Source organism: Cherax quadricarinatus, unplaced genomic scaffold (assembly GCF_038502225.1).
Source record: "Cherax quadricarinatus isolate ZL_2023a unplaced genomic scaffold, ASM3850222v1 Contig614, whole genome shotgun sequence".
NCBI classification, from domain to species: domain Eukaryota; kingdom Metazoa; phylum Arthropoda; class Malacostraca; order Decapoda; family Parastacidae; genus Cherax; species Cherax quadricarinatus.
Genome location: NW_027195640.1, coordinates 118506 through 138425, shown reverse-complemented (window position 1 = coordinate 138425; position 19920 = coordinate 118506). Strand labels below are relative to the sequence as shown.

At 41.8% G+C, this 19920-nt stretch overlaps 1 protein-coding gene across 1 annotated transcript in view; it reads right to left on the bottom strand.

Moving 5' to 3' along the window:
• Positions 1-3817: 3817 nt before the first annotated feature.
• The window catches only part of LOC128693666 (zwei Ig domain protein zig-8-like), a 111833-nt gene continuing 95730 nt past the window's right edge, over positions 3818-19920 (bottom strand). Inside the window, exon 6 of the mRNA XM_070080572.1 lies at positions 3818-6528. Within this exon, the coding sequence (XP_069936673.1) occupies positions 6428-6528 (101 nt within the window). The 3' untranslated portion in view covers positions 3818-6427. The remainder of the gene's footprint in view (positions 6529-19920) is intronic.

Here is a 19920-nt window from a genome sequence, read left to right as displayed (position 1 = left end):
TTACACAAACTGGCCAACGAACACATTTCTCGAACATAAAAATGAAATCCAAAGATTATTACATACAACGAACTGAAAGAAAATATAAACTTTTTTGTTAAGAAAAAGTTACAGTTTTATTCAAGACAAAAGAAGAAACGGTCACCTTAAGCACTAATATTATAAACCAAAAAGAGAAACCCAAGAAGAGATAAGAAAAGTTATAAGATAATATGAGATTAAAGTTATAAGATAGCCATAGATCATCACATAATGGAATAGGAATAGGGAGACAAAGATTGGTTCACTTAACTGTAACATAGTTCAGCTGACTAACAACGATAGCGAAATATATGCAAAAATTAGCACTTAGGCATTTCCGCAACATACAGGGTTATAAACTGTTCCACACTGATAGGGTCAGCAGGAAGGGTGGTGGTGTGGCGATGTATGTCAGAGAAAATTTAAATTGTTGTCTTAGACATGATATAAGATTAGAAACATCGAACACAGAATCTGTTTGGCTACAGTTTCTTGAGGGACGTGACAAATTAATTTTGGGTGTGATTTATAGGCCCCCAAACCTTGATAGGGAGGGCAGTAATCTGTTATGGGACAAAATTCATAAAGCATCTAGATATGAAAATGTTGTTATAATGGGAGATTTTAACTTTAGACAAATTGATTGGAACAATATGATAGGAAATCTTGAGTCTAGTGACTTTCTTCATATATGGATCAGGATTGCTTTTTAGAACAGGTTGTGACAGAACCAACTAGAGGAAACAATCTGCTTGACTTGGTTCTTGCCAACAAAGAGTCACTAATTAATAATCTTGAGGTTAATGATGAGCTTGGGAAAAGTGATCAAAATCACTTAGTTTTAATATGTCATGGAATTACCCAGATAACTGCAATCAGATTTTCGCTTGGCCGACTTCATGGGACTGAAAAATTACCTGGGTGGGCTAAATTGGGATGTCCTGACTATGGGTCAGGTAGGTGATCTTGGTTGCCAACATGACGTTTTTCAGAGCATAGTTCTAGCTGCCCAGACAACTTTTGCTCCGAGTAGGGAAATTAGATCTAACAAAAATGATCCCAAATGGATGAACAATACATTAAAACATCTAATTGGTCAAAAGAGAGGCATATATAGGCGTATCAAAAGAGGGGATGGGCAGTTAAGAAATCAATATATTCAATTAAAGAGAGAAATAAAGAAAGGAATAAGAAAAGCAAAATGGGATTATGAGGTTAAGGTCGCAAGGGATTCAAAGACTAACCCAAAAGGGGTCTTTCAGGTATACAGAAGTAAGATTAGGGACAAGATTGGCCCACTTAAGAGTAACTCTGGTCAGATCACTGAGAGTGATAAAGATATGTGTGAAATTCTAAATACCTACTTCCTCTCAGTTTTCACCCAGGAAAATACTAACGATATTCCTGAAATAATAGATTATGTAGAACAGGATGATAATAAACTATGTACGATTGCGGTAACTAGTGACATGGTCCTCAGACAAATAGAGAAACTAAAACCTAACAAATCCCCAGGCCCTGATGAACTGTTTGCAAGGGTGTTAAAGGAATGTAAAGAGGAACTAAGCATACATTTGGCTAATCTTTTTAACATATCACTACAAACTGGCATAGTGCCTGATAAGTGGAAAATGGCAAATGTAATACCTATTTACAAGGCAGGTGACAGGTCCTTGGCTTCGAACTATAGACCAATAAGCCTTACCTCCATAGTGGGAAAATTTATGGAAACAATAATTGCCGAAGCAATTCGTAGCCATCTTGACAGGCACAGATTGATTAATGAATCTCAACACAGTTTTACAAAGGGGCGTTCCAGTCTTACGAATTTGCTAACTTTTTTCACTAAGGTGTTTGAGGAGGTAGATCATGGTAATGAATATGATATTGTGTATATGGACTTCAGTAAGGCTTTCGATAGAGTTCCACACTAGAGGCTATTGGGGAAACTTAAGGCACACGGAATAGGAGGAGAAATTTTTTTTTGGGTAGAGGCATGGCTGACAAATACACAGCAGAGAGTTTACATAAATGGGGAGAAATCAGAATGGGGGCACGTCACAAACGGTGTTCCTCAGGAGTCAGTGTTGGGCCCGTTGTTGTTCACAGTTTACATAAACGACATAGATGAGGGGAATAAATAGCGACATAAGCAAATTGGCTGATGACACCAAAATAGGCCGTCCAATTCATTCTAATGAGGACACTAGAGCACTCCAGGATGATTTGAATAGACTGATGCAATGGTCGGAGAAGTGGCAGATGCAGTTTAATATTGACAAATGCAAAGTTCTAAATGTTGGACAGGTAAATAACCATGTCACATATAAACTAAATAATGTATATCTTAATACTACTGATTGCGAAAAGAATTTAGGAGTTCTGGTTAGCAGTAATCTAAAACCAAGACAACAGTGCATTAGTGTTCGCAATAAAGCTAACAGAATTCTTGGCTTCATATCTAGAAGTATAAATAATAGAAGTCCTCGGGTTGTTCTTCAACTCTATATATCCTTGGTCAGGCCTCATTTAGACTATGCTACTCAGTTCTGGTCACCGTATAACAGAATGGATATAAATGCTCTGGAAAACGTACAGAGGAAGATGACAAAGATGATCCCATGTATCTGAAATCTTCCCTGTGAGGATAGACTGAGGGCCCTGAATCTGCACTCTCTAGAAAGGCGTAGAATTAGGGGGGATATGATTGAGGTGTATAAATGGAAGACAGGAATAAATAAAGGGGATGTAAATAACGTGCTGAAAATATCTATCCTAGACAGGACTCGTAGCAATGGTTTTAAGTTGGAAAAATTCAGATTCAGGAGGGATATAGGAAAGCACTGGTTTGGGAATAGAGTTGTGGATGAGTGGAACAAGCTCCCGAGTACAGTTATTGAGGCTAAAACGTTGTGTAGTTTTAAAAATAGGTTAGCTAAATACATGAGTGGGTGTGGGTGGGTGTGAGTTGGACCTGACTAGCTTGTGCTACTAGGTCAGTTGTCGTGTTACTTCATTAAGTGAATATGGCCTGCCCTGACTAGGTTGGGGCATTTGCTTAAGCCAGTAGGAGACTTGGACCTGCCTCGCATGGGTCAGTAGGCCTGCTGCAGTGTTCCTTCTTTCTTATGTTTTTATATTTTCCCCAGAAAAATAAAATCCCAGAAATTACAATTATTTATACAGGAGAAGATTAAATTAAGTAACGATTGATCAGAGTCACTATTGATGTGGTCCTCAAATTTGTACATGTACTATAGTAAAAGAAAAAAAAAACTGTCACTGGGATCTGCTGAACTGTTTTCAAGGTTTGTAAATGAGTGCAAAAAGGGGACTTAGAAAACCCAGAGTGCATACTTTAAGTAAATGACTAAGAACGGAGATGATTCACATGTATGGAAACTGTAATGTGCAAACCATTATTGCAAATGCAATTCAATCAATTTAAATTGCATTAAATATCATCACAACTTCACAGAAAGGCATTCTTGCCCTACGAATTTACCAACTATGGTATCTGATGTGATGGACTATGATAAAGACTATGACAATGTGTGTATTGATATTATTAAAGACTAGTGAAGATTCACAAAAATAGTGATTAAGAAAGTAGCTGCACATGGTGTTGGAAGGGAAATTAATTCCTGGATAAAGACATTAGTGGATCAACAGGCAATAGAGAATTTGCATAAATGAGGAGAGCTCAGAATAGGGACTCGTTACAATCATTATTATACAAGAACCAGTATTGGACACACTGTTGTTCACATAGATGAGGATATAAATAAAGACAAAGGAAATTTGTACATAAAGATTATATTGTACCGACAAGACGATGAAGTAGACACATGTGTAACATCTATGTATCTTCCAGTGGCCATTATGTCCTTGTACTGATAAAAACCATCCAGTGGCTTTATCAATACAAGAACATAAGGTGAAGACTGTAGAAATATATACAAAATATTAAGTAGTGAGTGCCTCAGTCTTAGTGTTGGTGAAGACTACGGTGCTGTCACCACCTCCAAGGTTGAGGGACTCATTACCTCAGCTTCTTTAAATAATGTATAAAATTATGCACTCTTCACATTATGTCCTTGTATTGTATTGGTGAAGCCACTGGATGGCGAAACATCTACACATGAAGATATCCAGATGTTGCACATGTCTAATTAACAAAAGAAATTTGTTGATGACACGAAAATAGGCTGTTAGCTAAATTCTGAGGACACCAAGGAGAATGAAAATAAATGGTATAAGTTGTTCTTGTGTTCAGAAAGGTGTCAGCTGCAGCTTAATTTGGACAATTATAAGATTTTAAATCCCTGGAAAACAAAACAAACAAGGAAATTATACTTAACTAATATATAGATGCTAATTATACCAAGAAATATAAATAATAGAAGTCGCAAGGTTATTTTTTTAAACTTTTATTTCAACAGATTGAAATAAATTATTTGGAAAACAAACAGAGGTCAAATTAATCCTCTCTATCCAAAATTTTTCCTATGAAAACAGGCTGACGGCACTAAGTTTGCACTCTGACAGGACGTACGAAAAGAGGTGATATGATACATTTGTATAAATAAAAACCAGAATAAATGAAGGAGATATAAATAAATTGCTAAAAATATCTAAGCAAGTCAGGACTTGCAGCAACGAATTTAAATTGAAAACATTTAGAGCGAGAACAGATATAGGAAAGCAGAGATTAGACCACCGTAGTGTAGATGAGTGGAGTCAGGTGGCAAATATCAGCAGTGAATCGTGTATTTTGGATAACTTTAATAATAAGTTGGAGAGGTACATGAAGGAGAATAGATGAGTACGAGTAAAACCTACCTAGCATGGGCCAGCAGACCTTCAGCAGTGCTCTTTACTTTTATGTTCATATATCTGAAAGAGTTCTGATCAGCAAGAATCTAAATCCAATGCAGCAATGTCTAAATATGTACATAGAGGGACTAGTTAGTAGGTTTTAATACCAATCTGTATATCATTTGCAAAACATTTAAATTATGCTGCACTTATTTGATTTGCACAATACGTAGACATAATACACTGGAGAACATTCAAAATTCATTCATTGTAAAGGGAATATTTTCTTTTTTAGGAAGACAGATTGTAAGCCCTGAATCCACTGTCTCTCGAAAGGCATAGAATAAAGAAGGACATGATTAAAGAGGAAACAATTACTATTTAACCAAAATGGAAGTCAAAACAAGGGATTCCAGTGAGATACATCCCGACTTCGGAAGTATATATCGGAAAAGTCTGATTACGCAATAGAGATGTTAATGAGTGAAACTAAACTTCCAGGACTGATCACTGAAGTAAATAATTTGGGTGTCTTTAATGGTATGTTGAATAGTTATATATAAATGAGTAGTTGAGTATAAGTTGGATGTGCCGAGCGATGGTCAGAAGACCTATAGTCACTAATGTTTCTAATGTTCTTATGATTTATGACAGGTTAACTTAAATTCAACTTTTTTATTGTAACTCGAGCATATTAATGAATTTCCAATTTTTAAAACTTATGTAAACATTTTTCTAGCTTGCAAACGTTTTTTTTTATAGTTTCATTTCAAAATTCATGAAGAAACTTATCCTGTTTCCTGGAATACGGTTAGTGTCTTATCAACCGGTCTGCGTCACTGTAGAACGGTCATGACGTACATGACCAACGGTGGCTAGTTACAGCCTACGTATTCACTAACAGCTGCTGAATACGACTGGTCGAGTTTTTTACGTTTTTATGAGAGTGGATAAGATTCACAAGAACTTGTGTCACAGTCAATGCTGCTGCTGGTGTCATACCCTGGTGGTCGTGGTGCGCAAGAATTCTGTTGGTGGTGGTGGTGTACACAATCAGCGTTTGTGGTGGTGGAAATGACATTCATAAACACTGGTTATGCTGACAGAAGATCCTTGTTATGGATATCTCCATAAATGATTTGGGTAATAATGATGATTTCCACAAACACTGATGTTCACACTAACTGTAGGAGAGACTGTCCTCGAAATTTTTTATTGGTGCCTGCATTACTGTTTATGGAGGTAAGGGGTAGGAAGAGCGAACCTGGTACTGCTCGAGTGACCCTCGTGGAATACTAGGTGAAGGGGACAACCAGGATCAGGGCAATGACGTGACCCATGTCCTGCACTAGGAGAAGCTGTCCACCAGGAAAGCGATTAGACCGTGGTCTTTTAACTAAGTAAGTGTGGCCTAAATGGAGGAAGTATTGGCCAGCAGCCAAGTCGTAGGAAAAGTGACGCTAATCTGTATTAATTGAGGATGGCCAGCTTGGATAGGGGCAGTGGCTAGCAGATAGACACTGTGGAAAGTATGGCCTTCTTGCTGCACTAGTGGCCTTCGTGCTGCACTAGTGGCCTTCATGTTTCATTAGGTCAGGGTGGCCAACAGGATTATGGCGGTGGCCAGCAGCCACACAGACACATCATAGGGAGACTGACCTCCGTGCTGCATCGCCTCCGGATGTTCACCTGAAAATATGAGACAAACAGAATTCAGAGTACAGCAGCAACAGATACAGAACTGTAGCTAGAAATACAGAACACTGGAGAAACTGATACATAGTACTGTAGCAACAAATAATAAACATTGCAGCAACATACAAAGCACTGTAGCTACAGAAGTTATGTGAGTGACGGTGTGACTAAGCACAAGACACTCACAACACTAGTGAAACTCAACACTAGTGAAACTCAACACTAGTGAAACTCAACACTAGTGAAACTCAACACTAGTGAAACTCAACACTAGTGAAACTCACAACACTAGTGAAACTCAACACTAGTGAAACTCAACACTAGTGAAACTCAACACTAGTGAAACTCAACACTAGTGAAACTCACAACACTAGTGAAACTCAACACTAGTGAAACTCAACACTAGTGAAACTCAACACTAGTGAAACTCACAACACTAGTGAAACTCAACACTAGTGAAACTCAACACTAGTGAAACTCAACACTAGTGAAACTCACAACACTAGTGAAACTCAACACTAGTGAAACTCAACACTAGTGAAACTCAACACTAGTGAAACTCACAACACTAGTGAAACTCACAACATTAGTGAAACTCACATTAGTGAAACTCACAACATTAGTGAAACTCACAACATTAGTGAAACTCACAACATTAGTGAAACTCACAACATTAGTGAAACTCACAACACTAGTGAAACTCACAACATTAGCAAAACTCACAACATTAGTGAAACTCACAACATTAGTGAAACTCACAACATTAGTGAAACTCACAACATTAGTGAGACTCACAAAACTAGTGAAACTCACAACACTAGTGAAACTCACAACATTAGTGAAACTCACAACATTAGTGAAACTCACAACACTAGTGAAACTCACAACACTAGTGAAACTCACAACATTAGTGAAATTCACAACATTAGTGAAACTCACAACACTAGTGAAACTCACAACACTAGTGAAACTCAACACTAGTGAAACTCACAACACTAGTGAAACTCACAACACTAGTGAAACTCACAACACTAGTGAAACTCACAACACTAGTGAAACTCACAACACTAGTGAAACTCACAACACTAGTGAAACTCACAACACTAGTGAAACTCACAACACTAGTGAAACTCACAACATTAGTGAAACTCACAGCACTAGCAAAACTCACAACACTAGTGAAACTCACAACATTAGTGAAACTCACAACATTAGCGAAACTCACAACATTAGTGAAACTCACAACATTAGTGAAACTCACAGCATTAGTGAAACTCATAACATTAGTGAAACTCAAAAAACTAGTGAAACTCACAACACTAGTGAAACTCACAACATTAGTGAAACTCACAACATTAGTGAAACTCACAACACTAGTGAAACTCACAACACTAGTGAAACTCACAACAGTGAAACTCACAACATTAGTGAAACTCACAACACTAGTGAAACTCACAACACTAGTGAAACTCAAAACACTAGTGAAACTCACAACACTAGTGAAACTCACAACACTAGTGACACTCACAACATTAGTGAAAGTCACAACATTAGTAAAACTCACAACACTAGTGAAACTCACAACACTAGTGAAACTCACAATACTAGTGAAACTCACAACTCTAGTGAAACTCACAACATTAGTGAAACTCACATCAGTGAAACTCACAACACCAGGGAAAGTTACAACACTAGTGAAACTCACAACACTAGTGAAACTCACATTAGTAAAACTCACAATACTAGTGAAACTCACAACATTAGTGAAGCTGACAAAACTAGTGAAACTCACAACACCAGTGAAACTCACAACACTAGTGAAACCCACAACACTAGTCAAACAACACTAGTGAAAATCACACTAGTGACATTCACAGTACTAGTGAAACTTACACTAATGACATTCACGGTTCTAGTGAAACTTACACTAGTGACATTCACAGTACTAGTGAAACTCACACTACTGACACTCACAAAACTAGTTTAAATCCAAGTATTGTTTGTAACAGCTTGACGAAGCTCTTGTAGAGAGAGCAACGTTGTCACATTAGATGCACTTGTGCCCTTTTATCCAACAAAGTTAAAAACATATTTCTAGTGAAATCCCAAAAACTTATGATTCAGAGTACCAGTGACACTCAGAGTACTAGTTACACTCAGAGTACCAGTGACACTCAGAGTACTAGTTACACTCAGAGTACCAGTGACACTCAGAGTACTAGTTACACTCAGAGTACTAGTGACACTCAGAGTACCAGTGACACTCAGAGTACTAGTTACACTCAGAGTACTAGTGACACTCAGAGTACTAGTTACACTCAGAGTACCAGTGACACTCAGAGTACTAGTTACACTCAGAGTACTAGTGACACTCAGAGTACTAGTTACAATCAGAGTACTAGTGACACTCAGAGTACCAGTGACACTCAGAGTACTAGTTACACTCAGAGCTCCAGTGACACTCAGAGTACTAGTGACACTCAGAGTACTAGTGACACTCAGAGCTCCAGTGACGCTCAGAGTACTAGTGACACTCAGAGTACTAGTTACACTCAGAGCTCCAGTGACGCTCAGAGTACTAGTGACACTCAGAGTACCAGTGACACTCAGAGTACCAGTGACACTCAGAGTACTAGTGACACTCAGAGCTCCAGTGACGCTCAGAGTACTAGTGACACTCAGAGTACTAGTGACACTCAGAGCTCCAGTGACGCTCAGAGTACTAGTGACACTCAGAGTACTAGTTACACTCAGAGCTCCAGTGACGCTCAGAGTACTAGTGACACTCAGAGTACCAGTGACACTCAGAGTACCAGTGACACTCAGAGTACTAGTGACACTCAGAGCTCCAGTGACGCTCAGAGTACTAGTGACACTCAGAGTACTAGTGACACTCAGAGCTCCAGTGACGCTCAGAGTACAAGTGACACTCAGAGTACTAGTGACACTCAGAGTACCAGTGACACTCATAGTACTAGTGACACTCAGAGTACTAGTTACACTCAGAGCTCCAGTGACGCTCAGAGTACCAGTGACACTCAGAGTACCAGTGACACTCAGAGTACCAGTGACACTCAGAGTACCAGTGACACTCAGAGTACCAGTGACACTCAGAGCTCCAGTGACACTCAGAGTACTAGTTACACTCAGAGCTCCAGTGACGCTCAGAGTACTAGTGACACTCAGAGTACTAGTTACACTCAGATCTCCAGTGACACTCATAGTACTAGTGACACTCAGAGTACCAGTGACACTCAGAGTACTAGTTACACTCAGAGCTCCAGTGACGCTCAGAGTACTAGTGACACTCAGAGTACTAGTTACACTCAGATCTCCAGTGACACTCATAGTACTAGTGACACTCAGAGTACCAGTGACACTCAGAGTACTAGTTACACTCAGAGCTCCAGTGACGCTCAGAGTACTAGTGACACTCAGAGTACTAGTTACACTCAGATCTCCAGTGACACTCATAGTACTAGTGACACTCAGAGTACCAGTAACACTCAGAGTACTAGTTACACTCAGAGCTCCAGTGACACTCAGAGTACCAGTGACACTCAGAGTACCAGTGACACTCAGAGTACTAGTGACACTCAGAGCTCCAGTGACGCTCAGAGTACTAGTGACACTCAGAGTACTAGTTACACTTAGATCTCCAGTGACACTCATAGTACTAGTGACACTCAGAGTACCAGTGACACTCAGAGTACTAGTTACACTCAGAGCTCCAGTGACACTCAGAGTACCAGTGACACTCAGAGTACCAGTGACACTCAGAGTACCAGTGACACTCAGAGTACTAGTGACACTCAGAGCTCCAGTGACACTCAGAGTACTAGTTACACTCAGAGCTTCAGCGACACTCAGAATACCAATGACACTCAGAGTACCAGTGACACTCAGAGTACTAGTGACACTCAGAGCTCCAGTGACACTCAGAGTACTAGTGACACTCAGAGCTTCAGCGACACTCAGAATACCAATGACACTCAGAGTACCAGTGACACTCAGAGTACTAGTGACACTCAGAGCTCCAGTGACACTCAGAGTACTAGTGACACTCAGAGCTTCAGCGACACTCAGAATACCAATGACACTCAGAGTACCAGTGACACTCAGAGTTCCATTGACACTCAGAGTACCAGTGACACTCAGAGTTCCAGTGACACTCAGACTACCAGTGACACTCAGAGTGCCAGTGGCAATCAGAGTTCCAGTGACACTCAGAGTACCAATGACACTCAGAGTACCAGTGACACTCAGAGTTCCAGTGACACTCAGAGTACTAGTGACACTCAGAGAACCAGTGGCACTCAGAGTATTAGTGACACTCAGAGTACCAGTGACACTCAGAATATTAGTGACACTCAGAGTACCAGTGACTCAGGCTACTAGCGACACTCAGAGTACCAGTGGCACTCAGAGTACTAGTGGCACTCAGAATACCAGTGATACTCAGAGTACCAGTGACACTCAGAGTATTAGTGGCACTCAGAGTACCAGTGACACTCAGAGTACCAGTGACACTCAGAGTACCGGTGATACTCAAAGCACCAGTGACACTCAGAGAACTAGTGACACTCAGAGTTCCAGTGACACTCAGATAACTAGTGACTCTCAGAGTTCCAGTGACACTCAAAGTACCAGTGACACTCAGAATTCCAGTGACACTTAGAGTACCACTGACACTCAGAGTAATAGTGACACTCAGAAAACCAGTGACACTCAGAGCACTAGTGACACTCAGAGTACCAGTGACGCTCAGAAAACTAGTGACAGAGTACCAGTGATACTCAGAGTACCAGTGACACTAAGAGTACTAGTGACACTCAGAATACCAGTGACACTCAGAGTACCAGTGGTACTCAGAGTAGCAGTGACACTCAGAGAACTAGTGACACAGAGTACAAGTGATACTCTGTGTACCAGTGAGACTCAGCGTACCAGTGACACTCAGAGTGCTAGTGACACTCACACAACCAGTGACACTCAGAGTGCTAGTGACACTCTGAGTACTAGTGTCACTCAGAGTACCATTGAAAGAGTGCCAGTGACACTCAGACTACCAATGTCACTCAGAGTACGAGCGACACTCAGAGTGCTAGTGACACTCAGAATACCAGTGGCACTCAGAGTGCTAGTGATACTCAGAATACCAGTGGCACTCAGAGTGCTAATGACACTCAGAACACCAGTGATACTCAGAGTACCAGTGACACTCAGAGTACTAGTGGCACTCAGAGAACCATTGACACTCAGAGTACCAGTGACACTCAGAGTACCAGTGACACTCAGAGAACTAGTGACACTCAGAGTACCAGTGATACTCAGAGTGCTGGTGCCACTCAGAGTACCAGTGACACTCAGAGTACCAGTGACACTCAGAATACCAGTGACACTCAGAGTGCTAGTGACACTCTGAGTACTAGTGACACTCAGAGTACCAGTGACACTCAGAGTACCAGTGACACTCAGAGTACCAGTGACACTCAGAGTGCTAGTGACACTGAGTACTAGTGACACTCAGAGTACCAGTGACACTCAGAGTTCCAGTGACACTCAGAGTACTAGTTACACTCAGAGTACCAGTGACACTCAGAGTACCAGCGACACTCAGAGTACCAGCGACACTCAGAGTACTAGTGACAGTCAGAGTACCAGTAACACTCAGAGTACTAGTGACACTGAGAGTATCAGTGACACCCAGAGTACCAGTGACATTCAGAGTTCCAGTGACACTCAGAGTACCAGTGACTCCAAGAGTACCATTGTCACTCAGAGTACCAGTGACACTCAGAGTACCAGTGACACTCAGAGTGCTAGTGACACTGAGTACTAGTGACACTCAGAGTACCAGTGACACTCAGAGTTCCAGTGACACTCAGAGTACTAGTGACACTCAGAGTACCAGTGACACTCAGAGTACCAGCGACACTCAGAGTACCAGTGACACTCAGAGTACTAGTGACAGTCAGAGTACCAGTAACACTCAGAGTACTAGTGACACTGAGAGTATCAGTGACACCCAGAGTACCAGTGACATTCAGAGTTCCAGTGACACTCAGAGTACCAGTGACACTCAGAGTACCAGTGACACTCAGAGTACCAGTGACACTCAGAGTGCTAGTGACACTGAGTACTAGTGACACTCAGAGTACCAGTGACACTCAGAGTTCCAGTGACACTCAGAGTACTAGTGACACTCAGAGTACCAGTGACACTCAGAGTACCAGCGACACTCAGAGTACCAGCGACACTCAGAGTACTAGTGACAGTCAGAGTACCAGTAACACTCAGAGTACTAGTGACACTGAGAGTATCAGTGACACCCAGAGTACCAGTGATATTCAGAGTTCCAGTGACACTCAGAGTTCCAGTGACACTCAGAGAACTAGTGACACTCAGAGTACCAGTGACACTCAGAGTACCAGTGACACTCAGAGTACCAGTGATACTCAGAGTGCTAGTGCCACTCAGAGTACCAGTAACACTCAGAGTACTAGTGACACTGAGAGAATCAGTGACACCCAGAGTATCAGTGACATTCAGAGTACCAGTGACACTCAGAGAACTAGTGACACTCAGAGTACCAGTGACACTCAGAGTACCAGTGACACTCAGAGTGCTAGTGCCACTCAGAGTACCAGTGACACTCAGAATACCAGTGACACTCAGAGTGCTAGTGACACTCTGAGTACTAGTGACACTCAGAGTACCAGTGACACTCAGAGTACTAGCGACACTGAGAGTATCAGTGACACCCAGAGTACCAGTGACATTCAGAGTTCCATTGACACTCAGAGTACCAGTGACTCCAAGAGTACCATTGTCACTCAGAGTACCAGTGACCCTCAAAGCAACAGTGATACTCAGAGTACCAGTAACCCTCAAAGCAACAGTGACACTCATAGCACCAGTAACCCTCAAAGCAACAGTGACACTCAAAGTACCAGTGACAATCAAAACAACAGTGACACTTAGGACAGTAGTGATACTTAAAGCACCAGTGACAGAGTGCTAGTGACACTTAAAACAACAGTGACACTGAGAGTACTATTGACACTCAGAGTACTAGTGTCACTCAGAGTGCTATTGACACTCACAGAACCAGTGACACTCAGAGTGCTAGTGACGCTCTGAGTACTAGTGACACTCAGAGCACCAGTGACACTCAGAGCACCAGTGACACTCAGAGTACCAGTGACATTCAGAGTGCTAGTGACAGTCAGAATACCAGTGACACTCAGAGTGCTAGTGACTCTCAGAATACCAGTGATACTCAGAGTACCAGTGACACTCAGAGTACTAGTGACACTCGGAGAACCAGTGACACTCAGAGTACCAGTGACACTCAGAGCACCAGTGACACTCAGAGTACCAGTGACACTCGGAGTACCAGTGATACTCAGAGTACCAGTGACACTCAGAGTACCAGTGATACTCAGAGTACCAGTGACACTCAGAGTACCAGTGACACTCAGAGTACCAGTGGCACTCAGAGTACCAGTGACACTCAGAGTACCAGTGACACTCAGAGTGCTAGTGACATTCTGAGTACTAGCGACACTGAGAGTACCAGTGACACTCAGAGTACCAGTGATACTCAGAGTACCAGTGACACCCAGAGTACTAGTGACAATCAGAGTACCAGTGACACTCAGAGTTCCAGTGACACTCAGAGTACCAGTGACACTCAAAGCAACAGTGACACTCAGAGTACTAGTGACACTGAGAGTATCAGTGATATTCAGAGTACCAGTGACATTCAGAGTTCCAGTGACATTCAGAGTACCAGTGACACACAGAGATCAGTGACTCCAAGAGTACCATTGTCACTCAGAGTACCAGTGACCCTCAAAGCAACAGTGATACTCTGAGTACCAGTAACCCTCAAAGCAACAGTGACACTCATAGCACCAGTAACCCTCAAAGCAACAGTGACACTCAGAGTACCAGTAACCCTCAAAGGAACAGTGACACTCAGAGTACCAGTAACCCTCAAAGGAACAGTGACACTCAGAGTACCAGTGACCCTCAAAGCAACAGTGACACTTAGGGCAGTAGTGATACTTAAAGCACCAGTGACAGAGTGCTAGTGACACTTAAGGCAACAGTGAAACTGAGAGTACTAGTGACACTTGAAGCAACAGTGACACTCATAGAACTATTGATACTCAAAGCAAGAATGACGCTCAGAGTACTACTTATACTCAAAGCAACAGAGTACTAATAACCCGCAAATCAACAGTGAAACAGAAACAACAATAACACTCACTATAATAGTGACATCTCATCATACAAGTGAAATTTGCCACACTAGTATCGCATTACTAGTAACCATCACATCACTAGTGGAACTCACAACACCAGTGATAATTACCTGGCTACTGAAATTCATAACACAAGTGAAATTTAGCACAAGTAAATCTAACAACACAAAGACTTCACACAACACAAGTGAAACTTTAAACACAAGTGAAACACAGAACAATAATAACACTGCCAGGGTAACTCTCATAACACTAGTGATATTCTTAGTTCATATTAACCTTGTAATGCTAGTGAAACTAATGTAACTAGTGAAACTAATGTAACAAATGAAACACTCAACACCATGAGACACGCAACACTAGTGAAACACTCAACACTAGTGAAACACTTAACACTTGTGAAACACTCAACACTAGTGAGACAACACTAGTGAAACACTTAACACTTGTGAAACACTCAACACTAGTGAGACAACACTAGTGAAACACTTAACACTTGTGAAACACTCAACACTAGTGAGACAACGCTAGTGAAACACTTAACACTTGTGAAACACTCAACACTAGTGAGACAACACTAGTCAGACACTTAACACTAGTGAAACACTCAACACTAGTGAGAGAACACTAGTGAAACACTTAACATTTGTGAAACACTCAACACCATGGGGCACGCAACACAAGTGAAATACTCAACACCATGAGACACGCAACACAAGTGAAACTCTCATAACCATGAGACACACAACACAAGTGAAACTCTCATAACCATGAGACACGCAACACTAGTGAAACACTCATAACTAGTGAGACAACACTAGTGAAACACTTAACACTTGTGAAACACTCAACACCATGAGACACGCAACACAAGTGAAACACTCGACACCATGAGACACGCAACACAAGTGAAACTCTCATAACCATGAGACACGCAACACTCATAACCATGAGACACGCAACACTAGTGAAACACTCAACACCATGAGACACGCAACACAAGTGAAACACTCATCACAAGTGAAACACTCATAACCATAAGGCACGCAACACTAGTGAAACACTCAACACAAGTGAAACACTCATAACCTTGAGACACGCAACACTCATAACCATGAGACACGCAACACTCATAACCATGAGACACGCAACACTAGTGAAACACTCAACACCATGAGACACGCAACACTAGTGAAACACTCAACACAAGTGAAACACTCATAACCTTGAGACACGCAACACAAGTGAAACACTCATAACCTTGAGACACGCAACACAAGTGAAACACTCATAACCTTGAGACACGCAACACAAGTAAAACACTCATAACCTTGAGACATGCAACACAAGTGAAACACTCATAACCTTGAGACACGCAACACAAGTGAAACACTCATAACCTTGAGACACGCAACACAAGTGAAACACTCATAACCTTGAGACATGCAACACAAGTGAAACACTCATAACCTTGAGACACGCAACACAAGTGAAACACTCATAACCTTGAGACACGCAACACAAGTGAAGCACTCATAACCTTGAGACATGCAACACAAGTGAAACACTTATAACCATGAGACACACAACACAAGTGAAACACTCAACACCATGAGGCACGCAATACTAGTGAAACACTCAACACCACAAGACGCGCAACACTAGTGAAACACTTAGCACAAGTGAATCATTCATAACCATGAGACACACAACACTAGTGAAACACTTAACACTAATGAAGCACTTAATACTAGTGAAACACTTAACTCTAGTGAAACACTCAACACTAGTGAAACACTTAACAGTAGTGAAACACTCAACACTTGTGAAACACTCAACACTTGTGAAACACTCAACACTTGTGAAACACTCAACACTTGTGAAACACTCAACACTTGTGAAACACTCAACACTTGTGAACCAAGCACTCAACACTTGTGAACGCTCAACACTTGTGAAACATTTATCTTGCATGCTGCACAAGTCAACTTGTCGGTTCTCTGAACTTCTCATCAACATTCCTGTCAGACACAGCAACGTCTTGGGTTCTTATTACAGGGAATTCTTCACTTGTCCAACTTTCAACTTGACCTACTTCCACATTTGTCAAATGTGATACCACCTAGACTGCTGCACCTCACCTGCCTACAGTATATAAGCCACTTCTTCTCACATATGCTATATTCTTTTTAAGATTGATGGACTAATTACGCCGAATCAAGGCTGAGGGACTGTCTTCACCATTCACCTTTGTATGGACTGATGAAGCCACTGTGTGTCGAAACCTTTCCTCAATAAAGATACCCAACACGAAAATAAATAGCATCGAAAGCCAAGTTTGACCCAAAGGTGTTATATAGCCGCATCAGGAGGAAGACAACAGTCAAGGACCAGGTAATCAGGCTGAGGAGGGAAGTTCTAAAAAGCGACCAAGAAATATGGAGAAGCTCAACATTAGATTTAAAGAAATATTTACATGGAGACAGGAAGGACTCTGGAAATCCGAAATAGTAGGGTACACTAACAAGTGTTGGACGAAATACACACAGCCGAGGAAGAAGTGAAGATGGTGCTAAGTGAACTAGATACCTCAAAGACGGTGAGACCGGACCACATCTCTTCTTGGGTCCTTAGAGAGGGAGCAGAGATAGTGTGTGTGCCACTAACAACAGTCTTCAACACATCCAATGAAACTGGGCAACTATCTGAGGTGCGGAAGAAGGCAAATATAGTCCCAGTTTTCAAGAAATGGGATAGACACGAGACATTAAACATAAGACCAGTGTCACTGACATGCATCATATGCAAAGTCATCGAGAAGATTATCAGGAGGAAAGTGGTGGAGCACTGGAGCATTTGTGTCACAAACCTACTGGAGTTGTATGACAAGGTAATAAAAGTAAGACAAGAGAGAGAGAGAGAGAGAGAGAGAGAGAGAGAGAGAGAGAGAGAGAGAGAGAGAGAGAAGGGTGGGTAGACTGCATTTTATTGGACTGAAAGAAGGCTTTCGAGAGTTCCACACAGGAGATGAGTGCAAAAGGAAGAGGATCAGACACACACATATCAAGAAAGGCACTGCAATGGATCAAGGAATACCTGACAGGGAGGCAACAACGAGTCATGATACGTGACGAGGTGTCAGAAGGGGCGCCTGTGACGAGCGGGGTTCCACAGGGGTCAGTGCTTGGACTGTTGCTGTTCTGGTATATGAGAATTACATGCCGGAAGGGACAGACTCAGAAGTGTCCCTGTTTGCAGATTATGTAAAGTTAATAAGGAGAATTAAATCGGATGAGGATCAGAAAAGACTACAAAGGGAGCTAGACAGGTCGCAAGCATGGTCCAGCAACTGGCTCCTGAAATATAACCCCACCAAATGCAGAGTCATGAAAATCTTGGAAGGGGAAATAAGACCTCAGAGAGAACAGGCTATCGGGCCAAAGACTGCAAACCTCACTCAAGGAAAAAGGTCTTGGGGTCAGTATAGTACCGAGTACATCTCTTGAGGCGCACATCAACCAAATAACTGCTGCAGCATACGGACGCCTGGCAAACCTAACAACAGCATTCCGGCACATCAGTAAGGAATCGTTCAAGACTCTGTACAGGGTGTACGTCAGGCCCATATTGGAGTATGCAGCACCAGTTTGGATCTCACACCTTGTCAAGCACATCAGTAAATTAGAGAAAGTGCAAAGGTTTTCAACAAAACTAGTCCAGGAGCTAAGGGAAATGTCCAATGAAGAAAGGTTAAGGAAAATCGACCTGACCACACTGGAGGACAGGACGGATGGAGGGACATGATAACGACAAATAAAATACTGCGAGGTATAGACAAGGTGGACAAAGACAGGATGTTCCAGAAATGGGACACAGTAAGAAGGGGACACCATTGGAAGTTGAAAACTCAGATGAGTCAGTGGGATGCTTCGAAGTATTTCTTCAGTCATAGAATTGTCAGGAACTGAAATAGTCTGGAATGTGATGTAGTGGAGGCAGGGTCCATATATAGTTTTATGATGAGGTATGATAAAGGCTCATGGAGCAGGGAAAGATAGGACCTAGTAGCAACCAGTGAGGAGGTGGGGCCTGGAGCTGTGACTCGGCCCCTGAAACTATAATTAGGTGAGTACTGTTCGGTACATTCACACTGCCTGCCTTCCATAAACACCTCTTACCTTCCATACACACCACCTGAATGAATGTGTGACTGGAAAGGGTTTCGGGGGTCAACGACCCCGAGGCCCCGTCTGTGTCCTCGCCTCACAGTGCTGATCAACCTGGCTGTTACTGCTGGCTGCACGCAAACCGACATGTGAACAACAGCCCGGCTAATCAGGTACCGACTTTAGGTGCTTGTCCAGCACCTTCTTTAAGACAGCCAGGGGGCCTATTGGTAATCCCCCATGTGTATACTGGGAGGCACTTGAACAGTCTTGGGACCCTGACACTTATTATGTTGTCTGTCAATGTACTCGTAACTCCCCTCCTTTTTGTTAAGAGATGTTGCATCTCCTCCCGAGTATTTCACTTTCGTGGGGATTGATTTTCATGTACAAGGTTGGTATTAATCCCTCTAGGATTTCCCAGATGTAATTTATCATTTATCTTTCTCGCCTGCGTTCCCAGTAAGTTAAATGCTTTATTGTACTTATGTCTGCCTTGAAAGGGGCCGTTAGTGTACAGCAATATTCCAGCCTAGAGAGAACAAGCGATTTAAAGAGAGCCATCATGGGCTTGGCATCCCTAGTTTTGAAGATTCTCATTATCAATCCTATCATTTTCCTGGCAGATGTGGTAGATACATTGTTGTGATCTTTGAAGGTGAGATCCTCTTACATTATCACTCCCAGGTTCTTCCCATTAGTTTCTCGCTCTACTGTTTGGTTAGAATTGGTTTTATACTCTGATACAGTTTTAATTTCCTCAAGTTTTCCATATCGAGTAATTTAAATTTCTCTACGTTGAACTTCACATTGTTTTATGTTGCCCAGTTAAAGATTTGGTTGATGTCCGCTTGGAGTCTTGCAGTGTCTTCGACGGATGACACTGTCATGCAAATTCGGGTGTCATCCGCAAAGGAAGACACAATACTGTGACTTACGTCTCTGTC